The sequence below is a fragment of the Sylvia atricapilla genome, chromosome 4 (assembly GCF_009819655.1).
Source record: "Sylvia atricapilla isolate bSylAtr1 chromosome 4, bSylAtr1.pri, whole genome shotgun sequence".
NCBI lineage: Eukaryota > Metazoa > Chordata > Aves > Passeriformes > Sylviidae > Sylvia > Sylvia atricapilla.
The window spans coordinates 15,006,477-15,028,760 of NC_089143.1; the positions used below are offsets into that span (position 1 = coordinate 15,006,477).

General features: G+C 40.5%; 1 protein-coding gene across 1 annotated transcript in view; it reads left to right on the forward strand.

Moving 5' to 3' along the window:
* Window positions 1-213: 213 nt before the first annotated feature.
* Window positions 214-22,284, forward strand: part of PPARGC1A (PPARG coactivator 1 alpha) — a 366,469-nt gene continuing 344,398 nt past the window's right edge. Inside the window, exon 1 of the mRNA XM_066317162.1 lies at window positions 214-346. Coding sequence (XP_066173259.1) covers window positions 260-346 — 87 coding nt within the window. The 5' untranslated portion in view covers window positions 214-259. The remainder of the gene's footprint in view (window positions 347-22,284) is intronic.

The following is a 22,284-nucleotide window of genomic DNA, read 5'->3' on the forward strand; positions in this document are numbered from 1 at the left end:
CGCGCGCACGTGACCGGCCCCGGCCCCTCGGTGCCGCCGCGGACGGCCGCGCTCGGACACACGCGGTACCCGCGCCTCCGTCCCGACACCCGCCCATCCGTCCGCCGAGCCGGCCGGCCGGCCCCGCTCCCCCGCACGCCAGCGCCGAGCTGTCGGCACCGCTCCGCGGGGACAGCGCCGGCGGCGGCAGCGACCGCGCGAGAGGCAAGAGTTTGCGAGGGCTGCTCGTGCGTTCCCGAAGAGGTTTTGCGCCCGGAGGATGGCTGGCTGCGGGCTGTCGGAAGACGCTTGCTTCTCCTCCTTCTTTTACAACTACACCTCCTCCTGGGAGACCTCCTACAACCAGGTAAGAGGGGGCCGGTGCTGCGCGCTCGCCGCCGCTGCGCCCGCCCGACTCCTCGGGGGAAAACGAAGGTGATGCCAGTGTGTGCAGGAAGGGTCTGGAAGTGTTTCTGTTCAGCGCGTGTGTGTGTTGCGGGTGGGGGGGTCAAATCAACCGAAGAAAGAAATGAGAGAAAAGAGCCTCTTTCCCGTGTGCCTTTCTGCCCCCTTCCATCCGCCCCTCCCGTGAGGAAGAGGAGCGTGAGGAGGACGGAGGACCGAGAGCCGTAGCCCGCCGAGGGCTGTGTGTTGCCCGGGAGCAACTCGAGGCTCCGCCGGGCAGCTGGATTGGAGCGCCCCGAGGCTGCCCTCGGCTGCGCTGGGGGGCCGCGCTGAGGCGGCCGGGCCACTTCGCCGGGCGGGGGGAGCGGGCTGCGAGCGACAGGCTGCTGCGAGAGGAACCCCCCCGCACCCGCTCCCTCCTCCCTCAGAAATGGCTGCATACGCCTTCAGATCCGTAATTTCGAATCCCGCCTAGGTGGAAGTAGTTCGGCTCACCCGTTTTTCCTTGTGATTCAGCCCCGATCCCCCCTCCACGCACTTAACTTTGATGACTGTGCAATGCGGAGCGCGCAGCCGGGTAACGCCGGCCGGCTCGGGCAGCGGGGAGCGGCTGGCGAGGCGCCGGGGGAGAGCGGGGGGAAACCAGAAATCGCGCCTCAGAGGTAGAGAGCTATTCTGGGAGCCTCCGAAGCGCCTTTAATTAAATAACTGTTGTAGTCTGCTGCCCCCGCTGCTTGTCTGGTGAAAGTCTACAGGCAACTGTCATTTATAAACTACACCGGTGTATGTGTGTGTGTGCGTGCGTGCGTGTGGGGAAGGGGTTTTCTGGCGCTGGCGTGACAGGAAAAGTTGGGCAGCGGCTGGCCGCGGGCCGCAGAGCGGACGGGAGGCGCCCCGGGCTGTGCGGGCGGCGGAGAGCCGGGGGACAGGGGTCAGCTCCCCGCTGCCTCCCCGCGGGGGACAGAGCCCGCCGAGCTCCGGGAGAACGTGCACTCCTGCCACCCCATCTTCCAGGGGTCTGAAACCCCCAAACTAGCAGTTAACACCTGAGGTTGCCCCTCACGGCGAGGCAGGGAGAAGCCGCGCGCACTTCCCTGCTCCAGGAGTTGCAGACGCCGAGCGGCGTTTGGATTCGGCGGCGGCCGGCCGGCCGGCGAGCCCGGGCGCCATGGGGCTCCGGAGCCCTGACAGCCCGCTCGTCCGAGGCAGCCGAATAAATAGACGGGAATCTGTGTGCCCCGGGTGCGAGCGGAGCCCCGCCGGGCCCATCGCGGCAGGCGCCCGCCCCGTGCGGCTGCAGCTGGCCGCCGGGCGTGCCGCCCCGGCCGGGAGAGCCTTCCCGGCGGGGAGCAAGTCAGGCTGGCGTGCGCCGAGGAGAGGGGGCTCGTGTGGGGAGAGACGGCACCGAGCGTAGAGCCAGCGCCGAAACGCCGCTCCCGGGCGCGCCCGAGCCGCTGTGGCTCGGCGAAGCCGCCCGGAGCCCCGCTGGTAGCCCCGCTGGTAGCCCCGCTGGTAGCCCCGCTGGTAGCCCCGCTGGTAGCCCCGCGGCGCTCGGCCCGTCCGTGGCGGGGCCGGGAGGGCGCGGCCGGAGCCGGCGCTCGGAGGCGCGGCGGGGCTGCCCGGACTCCGGGCCCGCTACTCGCGGGAGTTGGCGCCGAGCTCGCCGCTCGCCGTGGCTTGTGGTGGCCGGAGCTCCCGAGCCCGCCCGGGCGTGTGCTCCTCTGCGCGTACCGAGGGCACACGCCGGTGCCGGTGTGCGTATATGGACACAGAACGTGCGGTATCGTCCTGCTGAATGCGAGCCCGTGCAAGTCGCTGGGATGTAAGAAGGGCTCATGCCTGGTATAAAAGGCAGGCAGTCACAGGGAAGACTCCTTTGAAACCATCAGAGGGGGAAAATGCTTAGGAGCGCAGACAATAAAATCAGGTTTAAACCAGCTCCTTTATCTAAAGTTAGTTTCATTCTGTAGCGAAACAGTTCGGTGAAAGAATGTCATTTTGAAATGATAGGTTCCCTTACATTCCCTTTCAGGAGAGCAAGCTGTATCACAATGGAAGCAGGAAGAATTGCTGGCAAATCCAGAGTTGATCTGTTCTAAATACCAGTGTTGAACTGTATCTAAGGGAAAACGCGGGGGATAATTCAGAATGCAGAAGGTCTATTTATAGCAGGACTATATAAACTGTAGGATACATACACAAAGTTGAATTAAATATGCATGATTAGGAAAGGTGTTCCGAAGGAGAAGGTGTAATCATTACATAGCATTACGACGGACGAACAGATGAGCTTGCGAGAGCTTCCAGGGTGAATATGAGAAGAATTTTTAAGACACATATTCTTTCTGGTGCTCAAGGCTCCTTTCTATTTTCATCTTTTGCGTATTACGTTACCATTTATATCAGTCAAATTCATCAGCTGAGGATTAGCGGTAGATGTTAGTCTGAATATGAAATCTAAATGAATATGGGATTTTGCTGCAGATAGATTTTTCTTACAAGTTTTAGCAGTTAAAAAGGCAGATTTGGCTCAGACTTGACTGTCAGCCATATTCGTGTTTGTTTGTTTTTACCTGAATTGTGTTAAAGGGAAAAAAAGCTTGCAAACCCTTTCTTCTTGCTAAATTTAGCAACATAGTCAAAATGGAATTTGTTTTGTTTAAAGCAAAATAGCAAACAGGAAAACTTTAAAAAAAAGTGCTGAGATGTGAAGATGGGTCGACTACTGGAAAAATAGTTTTTTTATTCCAGATCAATATGATGCACTCTCAACATCTTATATGAGGTAAAAGGATCCCTTGTATAATATCAATAGCGGCTCAGCCCTAGCTTACTAAAAGAATCTTTTCCTGGCATCTCAAGGCTTTAATGAGAGTATAAGTAATCAAAATACAACTCAACAATGGAACCAGTCAGGTTAAAGAGAACAGTGACTTCTAGAAGCATAATATACTGTCTGGCAGCTGTGAAAGGAGAGATATGATGTTTGCTTTATAATTCAGGGAGTTTGAGAAATGTGTTTCAACCTTTATATTTTTGGTGCATTATTGCAGTTCGTTTTTAAGCACAAGCTTATATGTGTGATTTGTTGGTAATATTCTTGGAATGAGCTTTTCCATTGCATATTAAATTTCAAAGTGCATCACAAAAAAGCTTGTATTGGAGAAATCATGTCTAGAAACTTTATGAAAGTCTGTTTTGAATCAATTTCTTAGATAGTCTTCCAGAATATAAGGCTCCATATTAGTTACAAATAAGACCTCACATTACTAAGGATAACTTAAGAAAGATTGAGTGTTCTCTTAAAGCTTGCTGTATTTTTTTATAGTTATTGTGGTACAGGGACTTAACCATTATGCTAAATTCCAGCACAGTCGAACTTGTAGACTTAAATCCTGAGAACTTTGAACTGTGGTTGCATAAACTTACCTGTGTTGTTTGGCCAGTGTGTATAAAACTGAGATGAAGGAGTATCCATCAGATTTGCCATTGATTTATTCTGTATTTTTTATTTTTAGACTGTCACTCTACTTCTGGTTATTTTTTGCCGGAACCTTCCTGTATGTGTCTTCTGGAAATTCTCTTTACGTGCGTTTCTTAATTATAAGTCATGAGTAAAGAACAGCTGAATCTGTTCAGATGAATACCGAATCTGCAATGAGGTATTCAGCCTTGCAAGAGCAGTAATATTTTTCGGCATAACCTGTCTATGCTGAACTGGCAGCATTATTTGTATTAATTATTTTACATCCTCCAGTTCAGGATTGGATACGTTGTTGTGTTACCGATCTATGTGGTTGGGAAGTGCTTGAAAATAGTTTGAAATGTAGTTCGTGAATGAAATTCTATGACTAACGCATAAATCTGGATACTTATTTTAATTTGACCTCAGAATCCTTGCAGTATAGAAGTAAAATGAGGAGTATGCTGTCTGACTGATGCCATTCTTTCAGAGATGTTTCCCTGCAACTCTCAGCCATGGACTTAGTCACTGGCACCATTTTCTTTGTCCTGCGTTTTCAAACACAGCAGTGCATTATACAACATACTTGGACAAAATGTATTCTGTGGGTATTAGTAAGTCAGTGAAAGGTGAAGCTAAGAGCCGGCCTTTTGGTTTGCCTCTTTGTCTTTACATGAGCAGGGACATAAGAGCCCTCGTGTAGCTTTCTGCCATATTTTTGGAGAGCTGAACTGAGTGTAGTATATTGCTTTTACGCATTTTTTTTTATTTTGCCTAGAGTATGACCAGTGGCCACTTCTCAGGGGCAATGAACCAAAATAGACTTTTGGACTTACTTTTGTTGCCATATTTTCTGGATTTTTTTTTTTCTTTAATGTTGTTTGAGTAATAGAACACAAAACCTACACAGGTTTGAAAACATGCTAGAATAATTTGTGTTAATGCCCTGCACGTGTAAAGCCTGAACAGAGTATGTCTGTGTATGAGAGTGTCAAGTGAGAGATATCAATCTGTGCAAGATTGGACAGTGCACTTTATGGTTTTTTGAGGATGTTTTTCTTAAATGGAAAAAGACTCAGTCAATAGCTGTACATTATTTGGTGATGAAAACCAATGGAATAATATCACCATTCAACTGCAGTTACATTTTAAGAGAGCCTGTGACATCTGTGCAAATTAAAAGAAGGCTGTCAAAACTAAATTAGTTAAGAAAAAAATTCAATCCTGGTTTAATACTAACAGAAAATACTTCATAATTTTAAAAATGAGTGAATCCTGGATTTGATGTTTTACTGCCTCCAAGGTGTTTTCATGCACAAAACTGAGAAAATAGCAGTAAAAATGAAAGTGAAACTGAAGATGCCTATTTTCTTGACATCCCAGTAAAAGATAAATGATAGAATAATGAGAAAGATGTAGTTTATTAAAAACAGGTAATGGAGTTTATTAAAAATGTTGTTAAACATGATTCTCTTTCTTTCCGAGATTGATGCCTAAATTGCTCATTCAACACAGTAGCTTTGAAAAGTGTATTCTGATGGCAGGTTCATCCAACAAAAAATTCATGGTTTAAAGTGGGAATGAACCATTTCCTCATGCCACAGAGAAGAGCAACTAAATAGTTACACAGCAGAGCACAAAAGCACATGTAGAAAATGGGCAAGATATTACTATTGTATCTTATTTTAGAGGAAAAATTCGTGTGCAGATTGTGAGTTGCAGTTATGACTGTGATGAACTAATGCAGTTCAGCGCTTTATACATAAGATGGGATTTTCAAAAATACAGTTTTGTTCAGGAGAGAATGTCAGTAGTTCTAGCAATGTGTTCTGAAGGAAGAGGGCAGGGAGTTCTTAGCTGGTCAAATGTTCATGTGGTCTAAGCAGAAATGTAAAAGTGCAGGGTTTGCATTGGAATGAGAATGGGGTCATCCACCCTTTGTACTCATCATCAGGGAAGCAGAACCTTCTTCCAGAGAGACCATAGGAAATCAATGAGTACACTTTGCTAGTGTAGAGATAAATGTGTACTGCAGAAGGGTATTAAATATAAAAGGGCAGCAGTAAAATGATTTACTACATGAAGAAGTGGAACTTTCTTTTGGTCACCTAAAAGGCAGTTCTCATTTTTTGATGACATAATTACATTTTTTTTTAATACTAATAAAAGTATTTTAATACTGAAAAAGGCTGGCAAATCAGCTATTTTTACATGGATACAATGTAAGCTAGGAAAGGCTTGATAACAAATGGCGGCTTATTTACAAATATATACATGTTTTTTAATCTATCATGTGGCACTTATAATTTAGATTATAATGATCTGATCTGACTTACCAAAAGTTAATGGGTTTTTTAATGTTTTTTTTTCCTGAGGCGGTGTGGATGCTTGTGATCCAGTTTGTCTCGCCATGACCAGAAGGTATCACTGAGGGATACCAGCACAACGGATGCACAAAGGAGAGAACCTGACGTACATTTAGGTGTAGAGGCTTAATGAAATGTGGAAGAGCAGGTGCACAGTCCTAATGTGTCGGTGGTTTTTTAATTTCCTATGATGTGTCTGTTTGCTGCATGAGCAAAACTCCTTGTACGTTTAAAACTTACAGGACTGTAAAACTGCGAAAAAGGACAGAAGCCAAATAATTCTACAGTATTTTTTGTCTTAGACTCTGTGTTCTCTGCAAGTGACAGTTAAGATTCTCCTTCTGCTACATAGCTGTGTGTTACTGTCTCCTCTCTAAAGGTAAAATTAAGGTGAAGAGAGATTAATAGCAGAACGACCCTTGCTCTGGTTATAGCACTTGTGACACTGGTGCTAATTTTGGAAGGAGAAATTGGGTATTTGCGGTTCCACGTGAACTCACTGTGACCCAAAATGATGAGAGGTGTGTCTACGCTAGCACTTTTCTTGAAGGCAGGAGTGTGCTGTGTTCATCCCAACACTGCTGTGCTTTGGTTAGTGTTGTAGGCTGATCCCATTGCAATTGATCAGAATTCCTTTTGGATAAAGCTGGACTGTGAGATGTGTTCCAGGAGTGTACTCCTAGTGCATTTGAGCTACGGATTTATATTCAGCGAATGAGATGGGATCAGGTCCAGGGTGAAGTTAAACAATCAAACAGTACCCTGAAGTGCCTGGTGCAGAGGGTGTAGTGTAGACGTCAGATCCTCGGCACCTGCTGTCTGACTCTCAGTTTTACAGTTGTACAGGATTTGCTTGTGTAGACAGCCCCTGCATCCAGTCGAGTTTGTCTAGCACAGAGTGCATGGAAGCCCATATTTGGGAAGCTGGTTGGAGACTTGTGGATAGAACGGGTCACCTGACATGCACCCTTATATTGCAATCATAAGGCCATTATTCTTTCCCTCAAAAAGGGGTAGTTTGCACTGGCATGAAGGGGAAAGGTTCATTTCATCCCTTGTAATATAACACATGAGCGAGTAAGAGGCATTGGTACTTTGGCTTGCAAAAGCTCTTCACATTTTTAACCCATTTTATTATTTGCAAGAGCAATTTAGTTCCTAATGTTAACAATGAGTGATTATGATTCTGTACTTCCGTTTACAGCACAAATTAGCATTTTGTTTTCCATTACAGCTTTTGAATGAGGAATTTAATGTATAATTTGCTGCAAATAGATGTTATCATCTCTTTGGATGTGAACAACCACATAAACTTGAGCAAATGATAAAAATGGAATCAATTACTTCTCAAATGGAAGTAGTTTACAAACCTTCACAAACAAAATGGCAATAGTTGGTGGTTATTGTAACAAATAATTAGGTTTTTTTTAAAAACAACATTTATTGAATTCTATTGACAATTTACTAATTGCTTATAGAATATTTAATCATCCCTCTCACAAAATACATGCTAGAAAATATATGGATTTTTTAAACTGTAGATTTCCTCTTGTTGTCCTTGTGTGAAGCTTTTCTCATGCTTATATAGGTATATTCACCTGTACAAATATTCCAGAAGGGTAGCACTGAACCGTGCTGCTCCTGCTATTGGTTAGAGAGCTTACAATTCTTTGGAATTAGTAGATTAAGATTGAAATTGTGGAGGAGGGAAGAATTAAGAGTAAGTGGTGTAGGCTGTATGCAAAGCCTGCTGAAGGTGATGTAAATTTTTCTGCCACTTTTGACCTCATGATCTATGTTCTGGTTATTAGAAGGGTGAAGAAGGAAGAGCCATTCTTACAGTTGATAGAATGAGTGAATGCTGTCAGTCTCTACTGTAGGGGGAGGTAATATCTTGTACTTTAAAGAGTTTCCTAGTTTGAATTTCACAAAGAAAGTTTTCCACTGTCAGTTGCTGTGATGTTTCTGTATTATACAGAGTTATTCATGCTTGGAAAAATACCAATCCACAGACAAAATCAGTGTGACAAACAGTTCGGAATCACATTCAATCTTTTCCCATTGCAGAGACTTTCTTCATATCCCGAAAGGACATAATCCAAGTGTCATTTTCAACCCTTTCCTTTCAAAGAGGCTCTTTCTAAATTTCGATGATTTTCTACATACTGGCTTGCATATCTGTTTCTTTCTGATCCCCTAAAGCTCTGACCTTAAAGTCACCACCTACATAATTTCCTGTCATGGTGAATTAATCAGCCTTTTTCTCCCAGTCATCCCCAGTAACCCCAATGTATCCATCCATTCTTTATACAGTATAGGCCCTGTGATTGTACATAAGGTCTTGATTGCCACTACCTACTCTCTTACCCTTATTAAAAAATAATGAATTGAAGTCCATACTTTGTCTCATTTTCTACTTTAGACTTTACACCTCTTGTCCTTTTAAAGCCTTTACATAATTTAGTTTTTCCCTGTTTACCATTAATATCACCTTTTTGTTTGTTACTGATGCTGGATTTGATGCTTGCTCGGTTGGTTCCCTGAACAAGCACTTTTTGCTATCTCATGCTCTTCCCTTTGACTCACTGAAGTCATGAGCCCATTGAGGAAGATCATGTAGGCTTTCATCTGTCTGGTGTCTTGAAAGCCATTGTCGTCTAATTATTAAAAATGGGTGATCTTATTTTGCACTTGGAAAGCTGTGTAACAAACAGACCAAAACCCTGTTCATCACTCTGCTGCATTTCACTCTATTCATCTGTTGCTTATTTCTTTAGGTTGGTGTCTGCTGTCATACTTGGATCAGTCTGTAGATCAGATGAACAATAGCTTTTTATTCTTCTAATAATTAAAAGAAGACTAATGATGTATTTTCTCATTTGCTTCACTCTGCCAAACAGTGAAGTAATTAGGCGGGGGAAAAAAGACTTAATGTCAATAGTATAGCTTGCAATTCATGGTCCTGTATTCAGCATTTTAGCCTTCTTTTGAGACCATGGAGCTGATTGTTTAAGATGGAGCTTTTTCCTGATTTTATTTTTGAGGCAGCTGTTGGTTGTAAAAATTCACTTGCCTTCTCATTTTGACTATAAGTCTGTTTCTTTGTTTAGCCCTTTTTTTTTGTCTTGCAGAGCAAACTGACTTGGCTAGAGCAGGTCAGTGTTATGATACAACATGTTTGCAGTGAACTTTTTGAAGTTTAGAATGTGTCTGATGTAATGATTCCTGAAGGGCTGATGGAACTTTATTTTAGGAATGTGTGCATGGCTTCATAAAACATATCCACAGTGTCACAAGCTCCCTGGATTGAGCAATTCACAATGTCAGAGGTTTATTTGGATTGTAAAACTCACAAACTCAACTCCAACAAGATAATTTGCTTCAACTCTTTATTTTCTTTTTCTGTTTGGTTTTTTTTTTTTTTTTAATTATATTTTTGAGTCAAACAGTACATTATGAATTGATATATCTGCCAAACTTTGACTTTTCATTCATGATGCTTCTTATTATGCCTGCTTGCTACCTCACTCTCTCATAGTTTGCCTAGGCCTTGATCCAGCAGACCACTTAACTGCTCAATAGCAAACACTAGGAAGTCAAGGGAGCTGCTTACAGGTTTAAAATGAATGTGTGGTGTATCAGACTGGGGCCTTCAACAGCTGTATCTTGAGGGCAGAGAACTTTGCTTCCATCTTGTTTGTCAAGAACTTGCCATGCTTTGAATACATCACAAGTATTGATGGTAATTATGGTGGTGGGAGCAAGAAAGCATTGAAGAGATCAAGGAGAGCTGGTCATGGTAAAGGAAACCTGCCAGTTCTTCCGTGGCAGTTCACTCTCCTTGTTTCTAAAATGGTTTTACAAATAAAAGATGCTTACTCTTCTCCCAGCCAAAAAGCTGTGTGATTACATGAATAGGTGGTGCTCTAAAATGCAAAATTACAACAGAAGGCCTTCTGTGAAATACACTTGTGAGCAGGAAACTCCAAGTTTAAGGAAAATGTAAAGAAGAAGATGGCTGTAAACATGTACTGGTAAAAAAACCATTGTAAGTAGGATGTGCACACACTTAAATATTTAAGCCCTGTGAAACAATGGGAAAATGAACTACTGACCAAATAAATTAGCGGAACAAAAGTAAGGTTGCACTCCCAGCCCTTTTTTATTTTCTTCCAAAAGACTGTTAATTGCTGGAGGATTAAAATAATTCATATTCAAGGATAGAAAGTGATAACAATATGCAGAGCTTGGATGCTCCAGCTATACAAGAGACAGTGAAAGGAATACTTTTCTCTCTGTGTGATGTCAAAGCCAAAAGGGAGGGGGGGGAAGGAGGGGGTTGTGGCTCTTTGATGTCACTTACAGAATAAGAATAATGCTGTAAAAGAAATAGCATAATCTTTTTCTATTTATCTAAGTCTTTTTTTTTTTTTCCTAAAGAGTTAGGGCAGCATTGTTAATTGATTTTTCTGATGCTCCTAATAACAGCTGTATTAAAAATTATTTACAAAGAATCTTCTTCCAGAAGCGGAGCCCTGTGAAATCTGTTGTAGAAAAGTGGGTAGAGAGTGGATTATTATACATCACTGTTCTCACATAATTATAATCTACTTGATTGGTAAAATGCATGTTGTGCTTTTGCATTGTCCATTTTCAAACAGTGGTGTCTTTCCAATGAGATTTGTTGGTTTAATAGTAATAGCATCAGCGTGTCTCATGCCCTTTCAATATAAATAAAGGTTGTCCTAACAGCTGCTCAGATTGTGCTGGAATAGTAGCCATCTTTGTTGGAGTGTCAGATTTTGGCTAGAATATTTTAACACACTGAGGCTTTTTTCTGGTAACCAGTGGTTGAATCATGTCTAGCTGTGAAAACAGATGTGTGGCTTTTTTGGGAAGTAAAGTTAATTAAGGACAGTTTATAACTTTCTTTTTTTAATACTTATTTTTTTAAATTTATTTACTGAGTGGTTAGAGGATACCTTTAGAAAATAAATTGGTTTTTTTTATGAACGTGAACTGGTACAGATCCAAACAAACAGCATTATAAAGAAAATTTTGGGCATATCCATGACGAAAAGAACCTTTCAATTGCACATAACCTTTTAAAACAGTTTCAACCCTTAAAAATTAAAAGAAGAAACACTTACTCTTTACAATGATAACTAATAAAGCTGAGACAAAAATGGAAAATAAAAATGACTGGTTTATCTTGGTCCATATTGTATATTCATATTGCTGTCTTGCTGTTTTGTAAGGCAGCTCACAGTCTTTTCAAATCTGTATGGCCAGTATTTAACACACATCTCATTAAATTTTTTGTTTTCTTCATCTTTGACTTTCATCTCTGAAAGGAATTCTTTAGGTGAAAACTGGAAAATACTTGATATGTTACAGATACTGTTTTCCATTTTGTGTTTAGTATAGTCATTTGTACCTTTAACATTGATGTCTGTGAATTTTTAAGTCCACTGGTAGACAACCTAGTTTTGTGGAAAAGAGAGCTTTTCATTTGAAGAAAGTTTTAGTTTTGTGATTCCTTTCTTATTGTTGTTCTTGATTGCTACATAAAATAAACATCAAAGATGGAAAAAAAGAGTTAAATTGCTGTTAAAATCAATTAAAAATTAATTTTGATAAATTCCAAAAATTGCTGTCAAAAATTGAACAAGAAAGCTTGTTTAATTTATGTTACTCTTCTTGCAAGTAAGTGTCAAATGAAATGGAAGTCTGTTCATTAGAGCATCCTGAAGCAAGGATGTTGTCCCTGTGCACATGCTGGGGCTATAAACTCATTGAGCAGCATTCACCTGTCCTAAGACTATTGCAACTGTAAAATAGCAATGCAAGCAGGGAAAAAAAAAAAGCTTGTTATGCATTTTTTTTTCTGCATGTAAAAAAAAAGATTATTTGGAAAGATCATGGAGAGACGATTACAAAATAATTATACTTTTGGAGATCACAAACATACGTGTCCTTGAAATGGCTGAGCTTCTCCCATGAGTAGATTGAACTATAGGACTTACTTGGTGCTTTGGAAGTAATCACTTTTAGAGAGTCTCAGTGAAAAGGCTTTGCATGTTTGGAAGAGTATGTTGCCTGTCTGGGATTTGCAGAGGATGAGGAGGTGATGTATTCCCGGTGGTTTTAGGTATTTTCTATAGGGTACATTACTTAAACAGAATGAGCATCTGTTGGATTAGTAGTTGGATTATGAAAGGATGTGGCAGTGCTACCTGCAGTGCAGGTTTCTAAGGCCTAACATGTTAGGTTCCTAGTTTTTGATATAATTTTGCCATATGTCAACTGTACGAACTGGGTTTTGCCACAATTGTATGTCTCAAACAAGGATTATTGGTTGGTTGGTTTTGTGTCTTTGTGTTGGGTTCTTTTTTAATGGAAACATCAAGAAATGTGATTTTACTCTCTTCAGAAATGTTACTAGATGAAAAAAAGGCAGAATTTCATACTGTAATATATAATTAAATCTTGTTACCAGGAAAATACTGAACTATTTTTTAAATAGATTTGTTATTTTTATTTTTTCATAGTGAAGATTATTAAGTATAAGACAAAAAGCAAACAAGAGAATAAAAGGACTTGGCATATTAAGAATATTTCATAAAATATTAATTCTTTTGTAGTTTAGAAGATGTGAAGCAAAGTGGCAGCAAAAGTCAGAGCTGTATTTGATTAGAAATCAAAAGGTTATTAATAGTGCTGATTACTTCAGCTTAGTTATATCTGCTCTAGTATTACTCCTATTTGTTTGCAACACTAATCAACCTCACTGTAAGCCCTTATCTTTGACCAACCAGAAGAAATCATAAAAGGAAATAATTGTTTAGTGAGAAAGACTTTGATAACAGCATGACTCTTGTGTGGGAGACAAGGAGATAACACTGTCTGAGTGAAATGATATAACCAGGGTAGCTAAGGTGATAAATTCTTTATCTGTCTTGTCCTCAGCAGTAAAATATACAGCAAATTAACGATGTCTTTTTAAGAATTGTTTTAAGAACTGATCATATTTGTAATTTGCATGTTTCACATTTGCATGTGAGGAGGAAATGGAGGAGATTTGGTTTTGAGAATAATACAATTTCATAAAGCCACAGATTTAGCCAGAGTTTGACCAGGTGATTCAGCCGTGATTTACTACTCAGTTCTCTCTCTATTGAGTTGCTTAGTGTTTGAATTTGATTTGATAAAAATATTTTACAAAGTGTAAGTATTTCTCTGAAGGAATGCATCAAGCATTCAGTAAAGCTTTTCCTGCTTACTGTATTGGTTAATCATTCTCATTGTTTACTCTAATTAGAAAGCCCTGGCTTTCATTAGAGTTCTTCAGAATTAATCTCCTAGGCAAAAGTTCTCCTTATGACTTGACCTGGTAGGTTGGGAGCCCATCAGCATGTTTTTATTTCTACCTACAAAAAGTACTTTTACTTAAGACATCAGTGTGGTTTTTTTTTTTTAAGCTAATCAAAGAGACCTCTTTAAGACTCTTAACAGAGGACATTTTTTGCAGACTTCAAGTACATTTGCATAACTTCTGTTTTCCTTCCAATTTTTTGATTTTCCTTCAGGAAAATCAGATGCCAGAAACACAAGATGGTATTTCAGTAGTGGTCTCTACAATGCTGTCAGTACTACGGAGAAGAATTGACTTACCTGCTTCTCTTTGTTATGTTCAAGGTTGAAATTAATTTTTTGCTGCAGTATCACAATGAGAGTTCACATTGAGTAACTTGTGTGCTCCAGGATATAGTCTACCACCCTGTACATATGTTACATTTTCTGTTCATTGATTTGCACCTTAGTACTTTATTTTATCCAAACAGGCTCAAGAGCAAGCAAGCAAGGAAGAGTCAAATCCATGTATTTTAGCATCAGTGATTGCCTGCAGTGGTTTCAGCGTGGTGTAATCTGCAGTCAGATGTGCTAAGGAAGTTGCCATGCCCCTTGTACACCTTTGCTGCCCCACTCTGTTAGTGTGACTTTGGGACAGAAGGCTCTCCATCCAAATTGTTAAGCTTAACTGCTCACTCATTTGCTCCCTAACCTGGTTCTTTCAAAATGGCCTAAACTAATATAACATTGAAAAAAATATCTACAACACCGAGCAAGCCTGCCTTTATTTTGAAAGAGCTTGGGTAAGTACAGTAGGGTGATGTGCTGTCACGCTGGGTGATCATCAAGAAGTGATGATGAGCAGCTAGAGGTCTGTAGGGGTTGTATCCTGGGTCAGCTGCAGCCTCGAGAGACTCACTGAATTCAGCCTGTTTGCTGTAAAAGCACTAAACTGGGAGAGGTACTAAGTAAATAAGAATGAAGAGCTTTTTCTGGGAAAGATTTGAGATGAGATCATTCAGAGCTTCTTTTTTCAGGTGTGGATTTTTCCTCACTGAGGAGCTATAGATAGTGAACCAGTTTTCTGTACGTGTGTGTTGTGATTGTGATTTTTAGTTTTTCTGCTGCCCATTTGCAAGGAAGTAATTGTTTTGAGTGATCAGGTGTTTGAAGCGCAGCTTCAGACATCTTAAATAGGGCTGACTTTTAGCAGCTAATTGTTTAGTATTTACTGAATTTTTGAGCAACCAAATCTTAAACAACAAGAATCTATGTCTCTTGACATGTGTGCCTCTGATATTTGATGTGTGAAGACAGCTTGCAGCCAGATTTCAGGGAAATCTGTATGGAAGTCTTGCTAGGCTGGATTATGCAGAGACTTGCCAGTAGTTACAGAAATTGATTACTGTAACTGATGTCTCTTTTAAATAATGTATGCTTATAATGTTTGTAATCACAGGCAGGACTTTGAAGACCTGTTGTATAAGCTTTTGGAAACAAACCTAGCATGGTCAGTTTCTTATGCAGTTCCACAGTGCAGGGCTCTGTTTCCTAATGTGATTTGATGACATATATTTTGCTTGCAGATTTTTGTAAACTGAAACTGAGCACTGGAACAGGTCTGTCCTGATATCTGTGTTAAACTTACATGAGATAAAACAGCCTGAAATAATTCTCGGTAAACTTTGTGGTCAGTGCCCACAAAGAGTTTCGGTTTGGCAGTGATGATCCTATTTAGAGCTGAGCCCAGAGGATTTAGGGTAACATTTGTCAAAAGCTTGTTTTCTGAAGGTGCATGAATGTGAGAAGTAAGGTGCCTTTCTACTAAAGTTCTCCTAAAATATGTAGTGCTGTGTAGGAATATTTGAGATAGTTTAAAATTAACTAGCTCAAATAACAAAGGCAACAGAGGTGGGTCTCACTTCAGTCTTCTAGTGGATTACTTACTACAGGTTGGGAAGTGTGTCAGTGTACCTTCATCCTGTCTACTGTCCAGATCACAGGATCAGAGCATCATTAGGGTTGGAATGGACCTCTGGAGATCATCCAGTCCAAGGCAGGGTCACCTAGAACAGGTGACACAGGAACTCATTCAAGTGGGTTTTGAATGTCTCCAGAGAGGGAGATTCTGTGGCTTCTCTGGGCAGCCTTTCCCAGTGCTCTGCCACCCTCAATGTAATGTTCTTCCTCATACCGAGGTGAAACTTGTGTTTTAGTTTAAGGCCGTTGTTCCTTGTGCTGCTGGAAACCATGGAAAAGAGTCTAGCACCATCCTCTTGGCACCCACCTTGGGAGATACTTGTATGTATTGATGAGATCCCCTCTCAGTCTTCTCTTCTGCAGACAAAACAGGCCCAGCTCCTGCAGTCTCTTCTCAGAAGAGACACGGTCCAGACCCTCATTATCTTTGTGGCCTCCACTGGACCTTCACCAGTAGCTCCTTGTCTTTCTTGTATGGAGAAGCCCAGAAGTGGGAACAACACTCCAGATGTGGCCTGGGTAGAGCCAAGTAGAGAAGGGCAGGATCACCTCCCTCATACTGCTAGCCACACTCTTCTTGATGCACCGCAGCATCCCATTGGCCCTCCTGGCAACAAGGGCACTGCTGGCTCATGGACTTACATACCTGAAGAGAAAAGGGTTGTTGACAGGTCTAGGGTTTTCAAAAGAAATTTTTTTAATGTTAATCTAGCTTAAAGCCAAAATTGATGTGCCTAATTTATGTTAATTTAGATTTATTTGTCTGTGTAGTAACCCTAAACACTCTACTGTGAAGCATTAGAAATTCCATCTACAACATTTTCTACAATAACTTTCATATTTGCGCCTTACTGAAGTTCTTGGTGTAAGAGAGATGACTACTTTTGTATTGTGAAGCGCACTCGTTTTAAATGAGCAAAAAATACTTAATTCTCTGAAATAGAAGAGCTATTTATCATGAAAGTAACTGACTCAGAGTTAACTTAAAGAGTAGCAAAACATGTTTTGAGAGTCAAGTATAGTCTTCTCCTGGTGGAGGAGAGTGCAGAAATTTCTATTTTTATAAATTAAACTCAGATGGTAAGGTTATAAACCATTGGAGCAGGCTTCCAGGGGAAGTGCTTGAGTCACTATTCCTAGAAATATTTAAAAGATCTATAGATGTGGTGTTTAGAGACATGATTTATTGGTAGACTTGGCAGTTCTGGTTAGTAGTTGGACTTGATGATCTTAATGGTCTTTCCCAGCTTAAATGATTCCACGATTCTATCATTCTATGAAAGTTTTAAGCATTGTCCTGCTGTTTCTGTATTTCTTCTCCCCAGCAACTCCCTCTTCAGTAATTGCGCAATATTTGGCATTTAGTATGTGTTTAATCTCTCTTTTGTTTTTAAACAGGTCTTCTTCAACTGGTAGCAGCTTTAAGAATTTTGTGAGGAGAATTCTAGAAATAGGAGCAAATGAGAGAAGACAATGTAATGATGCTTTATACTTTTATATAAGTTTTCTGTCATTTGGAAACTCAAGGGCTCTTGCTTTTGGTTGCCAAATGCTGGGCTGATTGCTTTCAAGGTGAAGCTGTACTATGCTGCTTTGAACTGATACTGCATGATTAGGGTAATAAGTAAGTGCTACTTAATTGGAACAGACCTGATCAGAAGACATTCCAGGTAACTGATTTAAGCCAAACAATACTTAATTGCAGTGAATGTTGCTTAATGGGTATGATAATTATGTGCATTGGGGATACCTTCAAATGATTCATTGGTGGTTGGGTCTTTTGTGTCTGCCTCACTATTGGCTCTTTTTCCTGTTGCTCAGATCAGCTTTCAGTGTCTTCATAAATAGCCATGATTCATTCAGAAAGCAGATAAAACCATGGTTGGCTTTTAATAAATCAGCAGTCTAAAATCAGCTTGTTTAAAATCATGATGTCTCTAATGATTTTTGAGGAGTTTTTAATACTGTTTTCAGCATTTTGAACTGCTGGGTTTGCTTTTTCAATTTTCTATGTGATCAGGAATGTTAGAAATTGAAATAAGAAAAGACAACTCACATAATTTCTTGGCTTCTGGATCAAGGCAGGCTCTAACATAATGAGACTTACTAAATCATAGAAGTTGATATGTTCTCTGCCCTTGGCAAATAATTAACTTGCTTTAGTTCTGTCATATTTTCTTCCTAAGATTGCTTGTTTTCTTCTGCACAAACATACCCGATGTGTTGCAAAATACATTTTACAGCTGGGGAACCCTCCCCCTTTGTAGCTGGACAAAGATAAAACCTGGTCCTTTTCCCATTCATTCTCAAGCTGTGGCTTGCAAATGCATATTTGAGCCTTCGTCATTTAGCTTTTCTTTGTCTACCTTCTCTGCTGGTTTGTTATATCATCAGTATAGGATGCTGATGTTTTCAGCTTCAGCTGATGTATGTCTGTCCACTTTCTCCATGCACATTTTTGTACTTCTACACTGATTTTTTTTGGGCAGACCCAGGTATTTATATATAGAATATTGTGGAGATATGCAGTGTTTTCTGATTTAAGCTGGCAGACAAGGGTTTGCTTCTGATGCTAACATTAAAATTGATTTTTAATTCCAAAAATCTCATGCTTCCTTGTTTTTCATTGTTCTGTCTTGTTTCTTGAGTGAATGTATTTGATTAACAGAAATAAAAGTGTTTCAGTTTAAAAGACTTAAAATATTTCCATTTATTCTTTATAGGTTAATGAGTGTTTTTATATTCTTCCCCCAGCCTGTCCCCCCGCCTTACTACATCCAGTCTACATGTGGGTAGATTTTGACAATGGCTCATGCAAGAAGTGATTTCCAGTGACAGGAACATGTTGAAGATGTTTTCATTATTTAAAAAGCAGACATGCTTCTCTGTCAGCAAATTTGCTGCACATATGAAAGTGGGATGGCTTTAATTTGGAACTTGAAGAACACTATCTTACAGAAACATGGAACATTTTGAGTTGGAAGGAACCCACCAGGATCATCACAGTCCAGCTCTTCAGAGAATGGCCCACACAGGGATCAAACCTGTGACCTTGGCATTATTAGCCTGCTGCTCTTACCAACTGAGCTAATTCCAGGGCCTTAATAACCCTTTTTGAAAATTGAAATGATCCTTCAGGTTTGCAGGATTGCATTTCCTCCTGTCTTTTCATTTCTCATTATCTCTTCTATTTTGGAATACTTAAGGAGGACATTTAGGATGACACATAGAAAAGGTGGCACAGGAGATTTTGTTGGCAAAACCAGAACTACATGTCTCCAGAGGGGCAAAGCTGTCTCTGTTGACTTCAGCCACAAGCAGTCAACATACTGTATTGTAGCAATTTGTTTAAAGTGGTTGAGAATATTTAATTTTGCTTACTTTGTATGAAAAAATATTTGAAATATGAAACATTAGGAATTTTGAGAAGCTCTTAGGTATTGTCTAAACTACCTTCTTAGAAGTGTTTAAAGGTTGGTACCATTTACCTGTAGAAATTAGAAATGAAACCGAAATTACTTAAAACACACGTAGCATGATCACTTAGTTCAGGGATGTCTTTAAAGCATATTAGTGATATCTAGACCCTTGTTTTGCTAGGCATTATACTTACTAATATAATCTCTTTTAAGTCAAGGACTCAAGTTAAAAAACCCAAACAAGTAAATTAAAAAAATAAGAAAATCATAAATGTAATTTAAATCGTAAATCAAATATTGCCCGTATAATAGCCTATTATTCTAGTTCTCTGATGTATAAAGAAACACATTTTTATCACAGCATGACTTTCACTTCAGTGCAACATAAATGCAATTCTTTCATCAGTAATTTCCATATATATACACAAATCTTGAAGTAAAAGCAGTCATAAAACACACCTGAATTAAATCTGCTGAGCAGTCTACAGAATATATATACTTCTTTTTCTGAGTAACTGATTTTATATTTTTCTCTTTTGCTGTACTAAATATGATTAAGGACAGCAGTAATTTTAAATATTTTGAGTAAAATTAGGAATAGTTACCATGTTTCTCACTCAGTAACAGTTTAAACTAAAAGTCACAATTTTTAGAGAGTTAAAAAATAAAATAGTTTGTTTTAAGCTAGCAGAATTATGAAATAGTTGTAGTGAGTTTAAAATCTGGTGATCAGGCCAGAGTACAGCTGATGTAAGCAGAGTTGGCTGGCTTCCACTGAGGACCTACCCATCTGCCTGTATGAGAATAAGACTTCCTTCACTTGTCAGTGTCTAGTGGAGCTATTTCAGTGAAATGCTGCAGTTATTAGAAAGGTTTTCAGATTCTATATCAAAGTCTGTCCCTTATTGATTGGAATATCTGTTGAGACTGGAAGTTACCTGGCTGATCCTGGTGGTTGTGCCTTCTTGTGTAAGGACACAAGAGAGAAATGACATAAGGGTGCTTGAGGTTGCTCCTGTGTTACAAGATGTGGTCAAATAGCAAATGCTTTTTTTTGCCTGACTGTCAGTGTTTTTAACAGGTGCTTTAAGACCTCTCACCCAAAAGGGGAGTGCTTCTACCTTTCTTATCTTCATCCTGCACCTGGATATTTGATGGCCCAAGTGTTGCTGTGGGGGAGTGACAGCAGCCGTGACTACAGGTGGCTGAGGCTGGAGCAGAGCGTGCTGTCTTCATCACCATGCTCCATCTCTTGTCTTACAAAGCAGACAGGAGTTTCTCACTTGTGCTGTTGCTGATCTCATGGTTGTTCTGGGATCTGAAGGCTTTTTATTTTTTTATATCCTCCATAATGTTTCTCTTTTTATCCTGCCTTGTGTCACGGTTCAGGCAGGAAGAGTGGCTGCCCAGAGGACCCTGCAGTGTGACTGGTAGCTGCATGATGTGTGTGGTGAGCTGTGCACACCGAGGTGGGGAGTGTGGGTTGCTCAGTTGAGACCCCTTATCTGGAGGAGAGGTGGCCACGTATCTTCATGCGGATGGTGAGAGAAGAGCAGACAACAGGAGTTCTTAGTGCATTTCAGCTTGTTTACTGTGGGAATTGCAGCTGGATAGAGCCTTTTGAAAGCTGTGTTATGTGAGAGAAGGTAAGTGCTCTCGTGAAACACTAATAAGGATGTAAGAAAAGACATGAAGGGCCATGTGGAAAAAATGGACAAATGGGCAATCTGTAATATTAGAGACACTACTACTAGATTCTGGTAGTGTTCCTAAAATCATAAATTGATAATGCTGTTAGTGTTAGATGCCAGAACTGCTGCTGGTGTCCAACAGCAGGAGTGATTTTCCCACTGGGAGAGAGAGTTCTGCTGTCCCTGTGGAAAGAAGTGTAATAAAAATATGGAAACCAGTGAATTATGTTGTTGTTTGGAAAATATGACTTATATCGCCTGCACTGTTGCATTTCAAACATGTTCAGATATGTAACCTAGAGCAGATAAGGAGAGTGTATTGGACTGTTTTGTATTAGCATGCTGTGTAGAAGGACGTGAAAAGGGACAGAAGGGACACAGACAAAGTATTTGAGCTGTTGATAGATAAAGGATAAGTAAGAGTGATGTCACCGCACAAGTAGGAGAATGCAGAAAGTGTCTTTTCCTTCATGGACAAGCACAGCTCTGCTCAGTGGTATTGTTTTCTTAAATAGCAGACCCAGGCATATGTGGGCACCTCTCAAAGTGGGACATACACAAATGCCAAGTGAGAGATAGTGCCTGCCTGATAGAACTCAGCCTGCAAATACCCTGGAAGATATGATGGGTGAGTACAGGCAGGTAGGGAGGTGCAAGGAGACACTGAAACAGTAATTTCTAATGTCTGCACTGTATTGGTCCTGCTGTGAAGACAGATCAGAGATGTGTTCCTGAGGACTTGGTGCTGCTTATAGCAGCTGTTTTCTCTTTGGTGTAAGTGGAGTTGCTTGGGGAATGTGTCAGAGCTGCTCAGGCTTCTTTTAGAAAGAGCTTTGACAGAGCACCAAGACTTAAGTCAGCAGCTACTTGTACCAATGGTATGACTAAGACTTGTGTCAGTACAATAAATACCTCCGTAAGGCAGGCAAAGCTGGGGAGATGTTGCTGGACAGCAGGTGAAATAACAGGTCCATATAGTCTCAGAAAAGTATTAAAGTGACTAATGATAATTTGCTTGTGGTTATATATACTTTAGAGCAGTGAATCAGAGCATTTCACAAACTCTGTGTAGTGTAGTGTATTCCTTTGAACTCCTGTGTTATTCTAGAACAATGTGTCTAACTTTACAGAAAGTGCCTTATGTATATCAACAGTTGTGTATGGAAGAAATGCTGTCTGGCTCCTGAGAAACCAATCTTAAATCAGGCAGGAAAAGGTCACCTTGGGTCATAAACTCTGTGCAAATCCTAAAACCATTCAGAGTTTTCCAAAAGTTTTTTATACCAACAAGTGACAAGGTAAAGTAGTGAATGTATTTGATTCTATTTCAGACTTTTTTAAACAAACTGCAACCCCAGTCTGATAATCTGGTAGTATACAAATAATCCAATCAGCGTGTATATTCTTTTTGCCTTTCCCCCTCAATAGGTAACAAAATCTCAACTATGTTCCTGTTTATAGCAGGTAAAAACTCTCTGCATTGTGAACTTGGCAATATAGTGTTACGCAAAGAACCAAGTTAATTTTGAGATATTCTCATACTAGAAAAGTATGAAAATATTGTGTGCTTGACAACAGATAATCTGGTGACATTTGGGTAACTTTGTTTACCACTCAGGAGGTCAGTG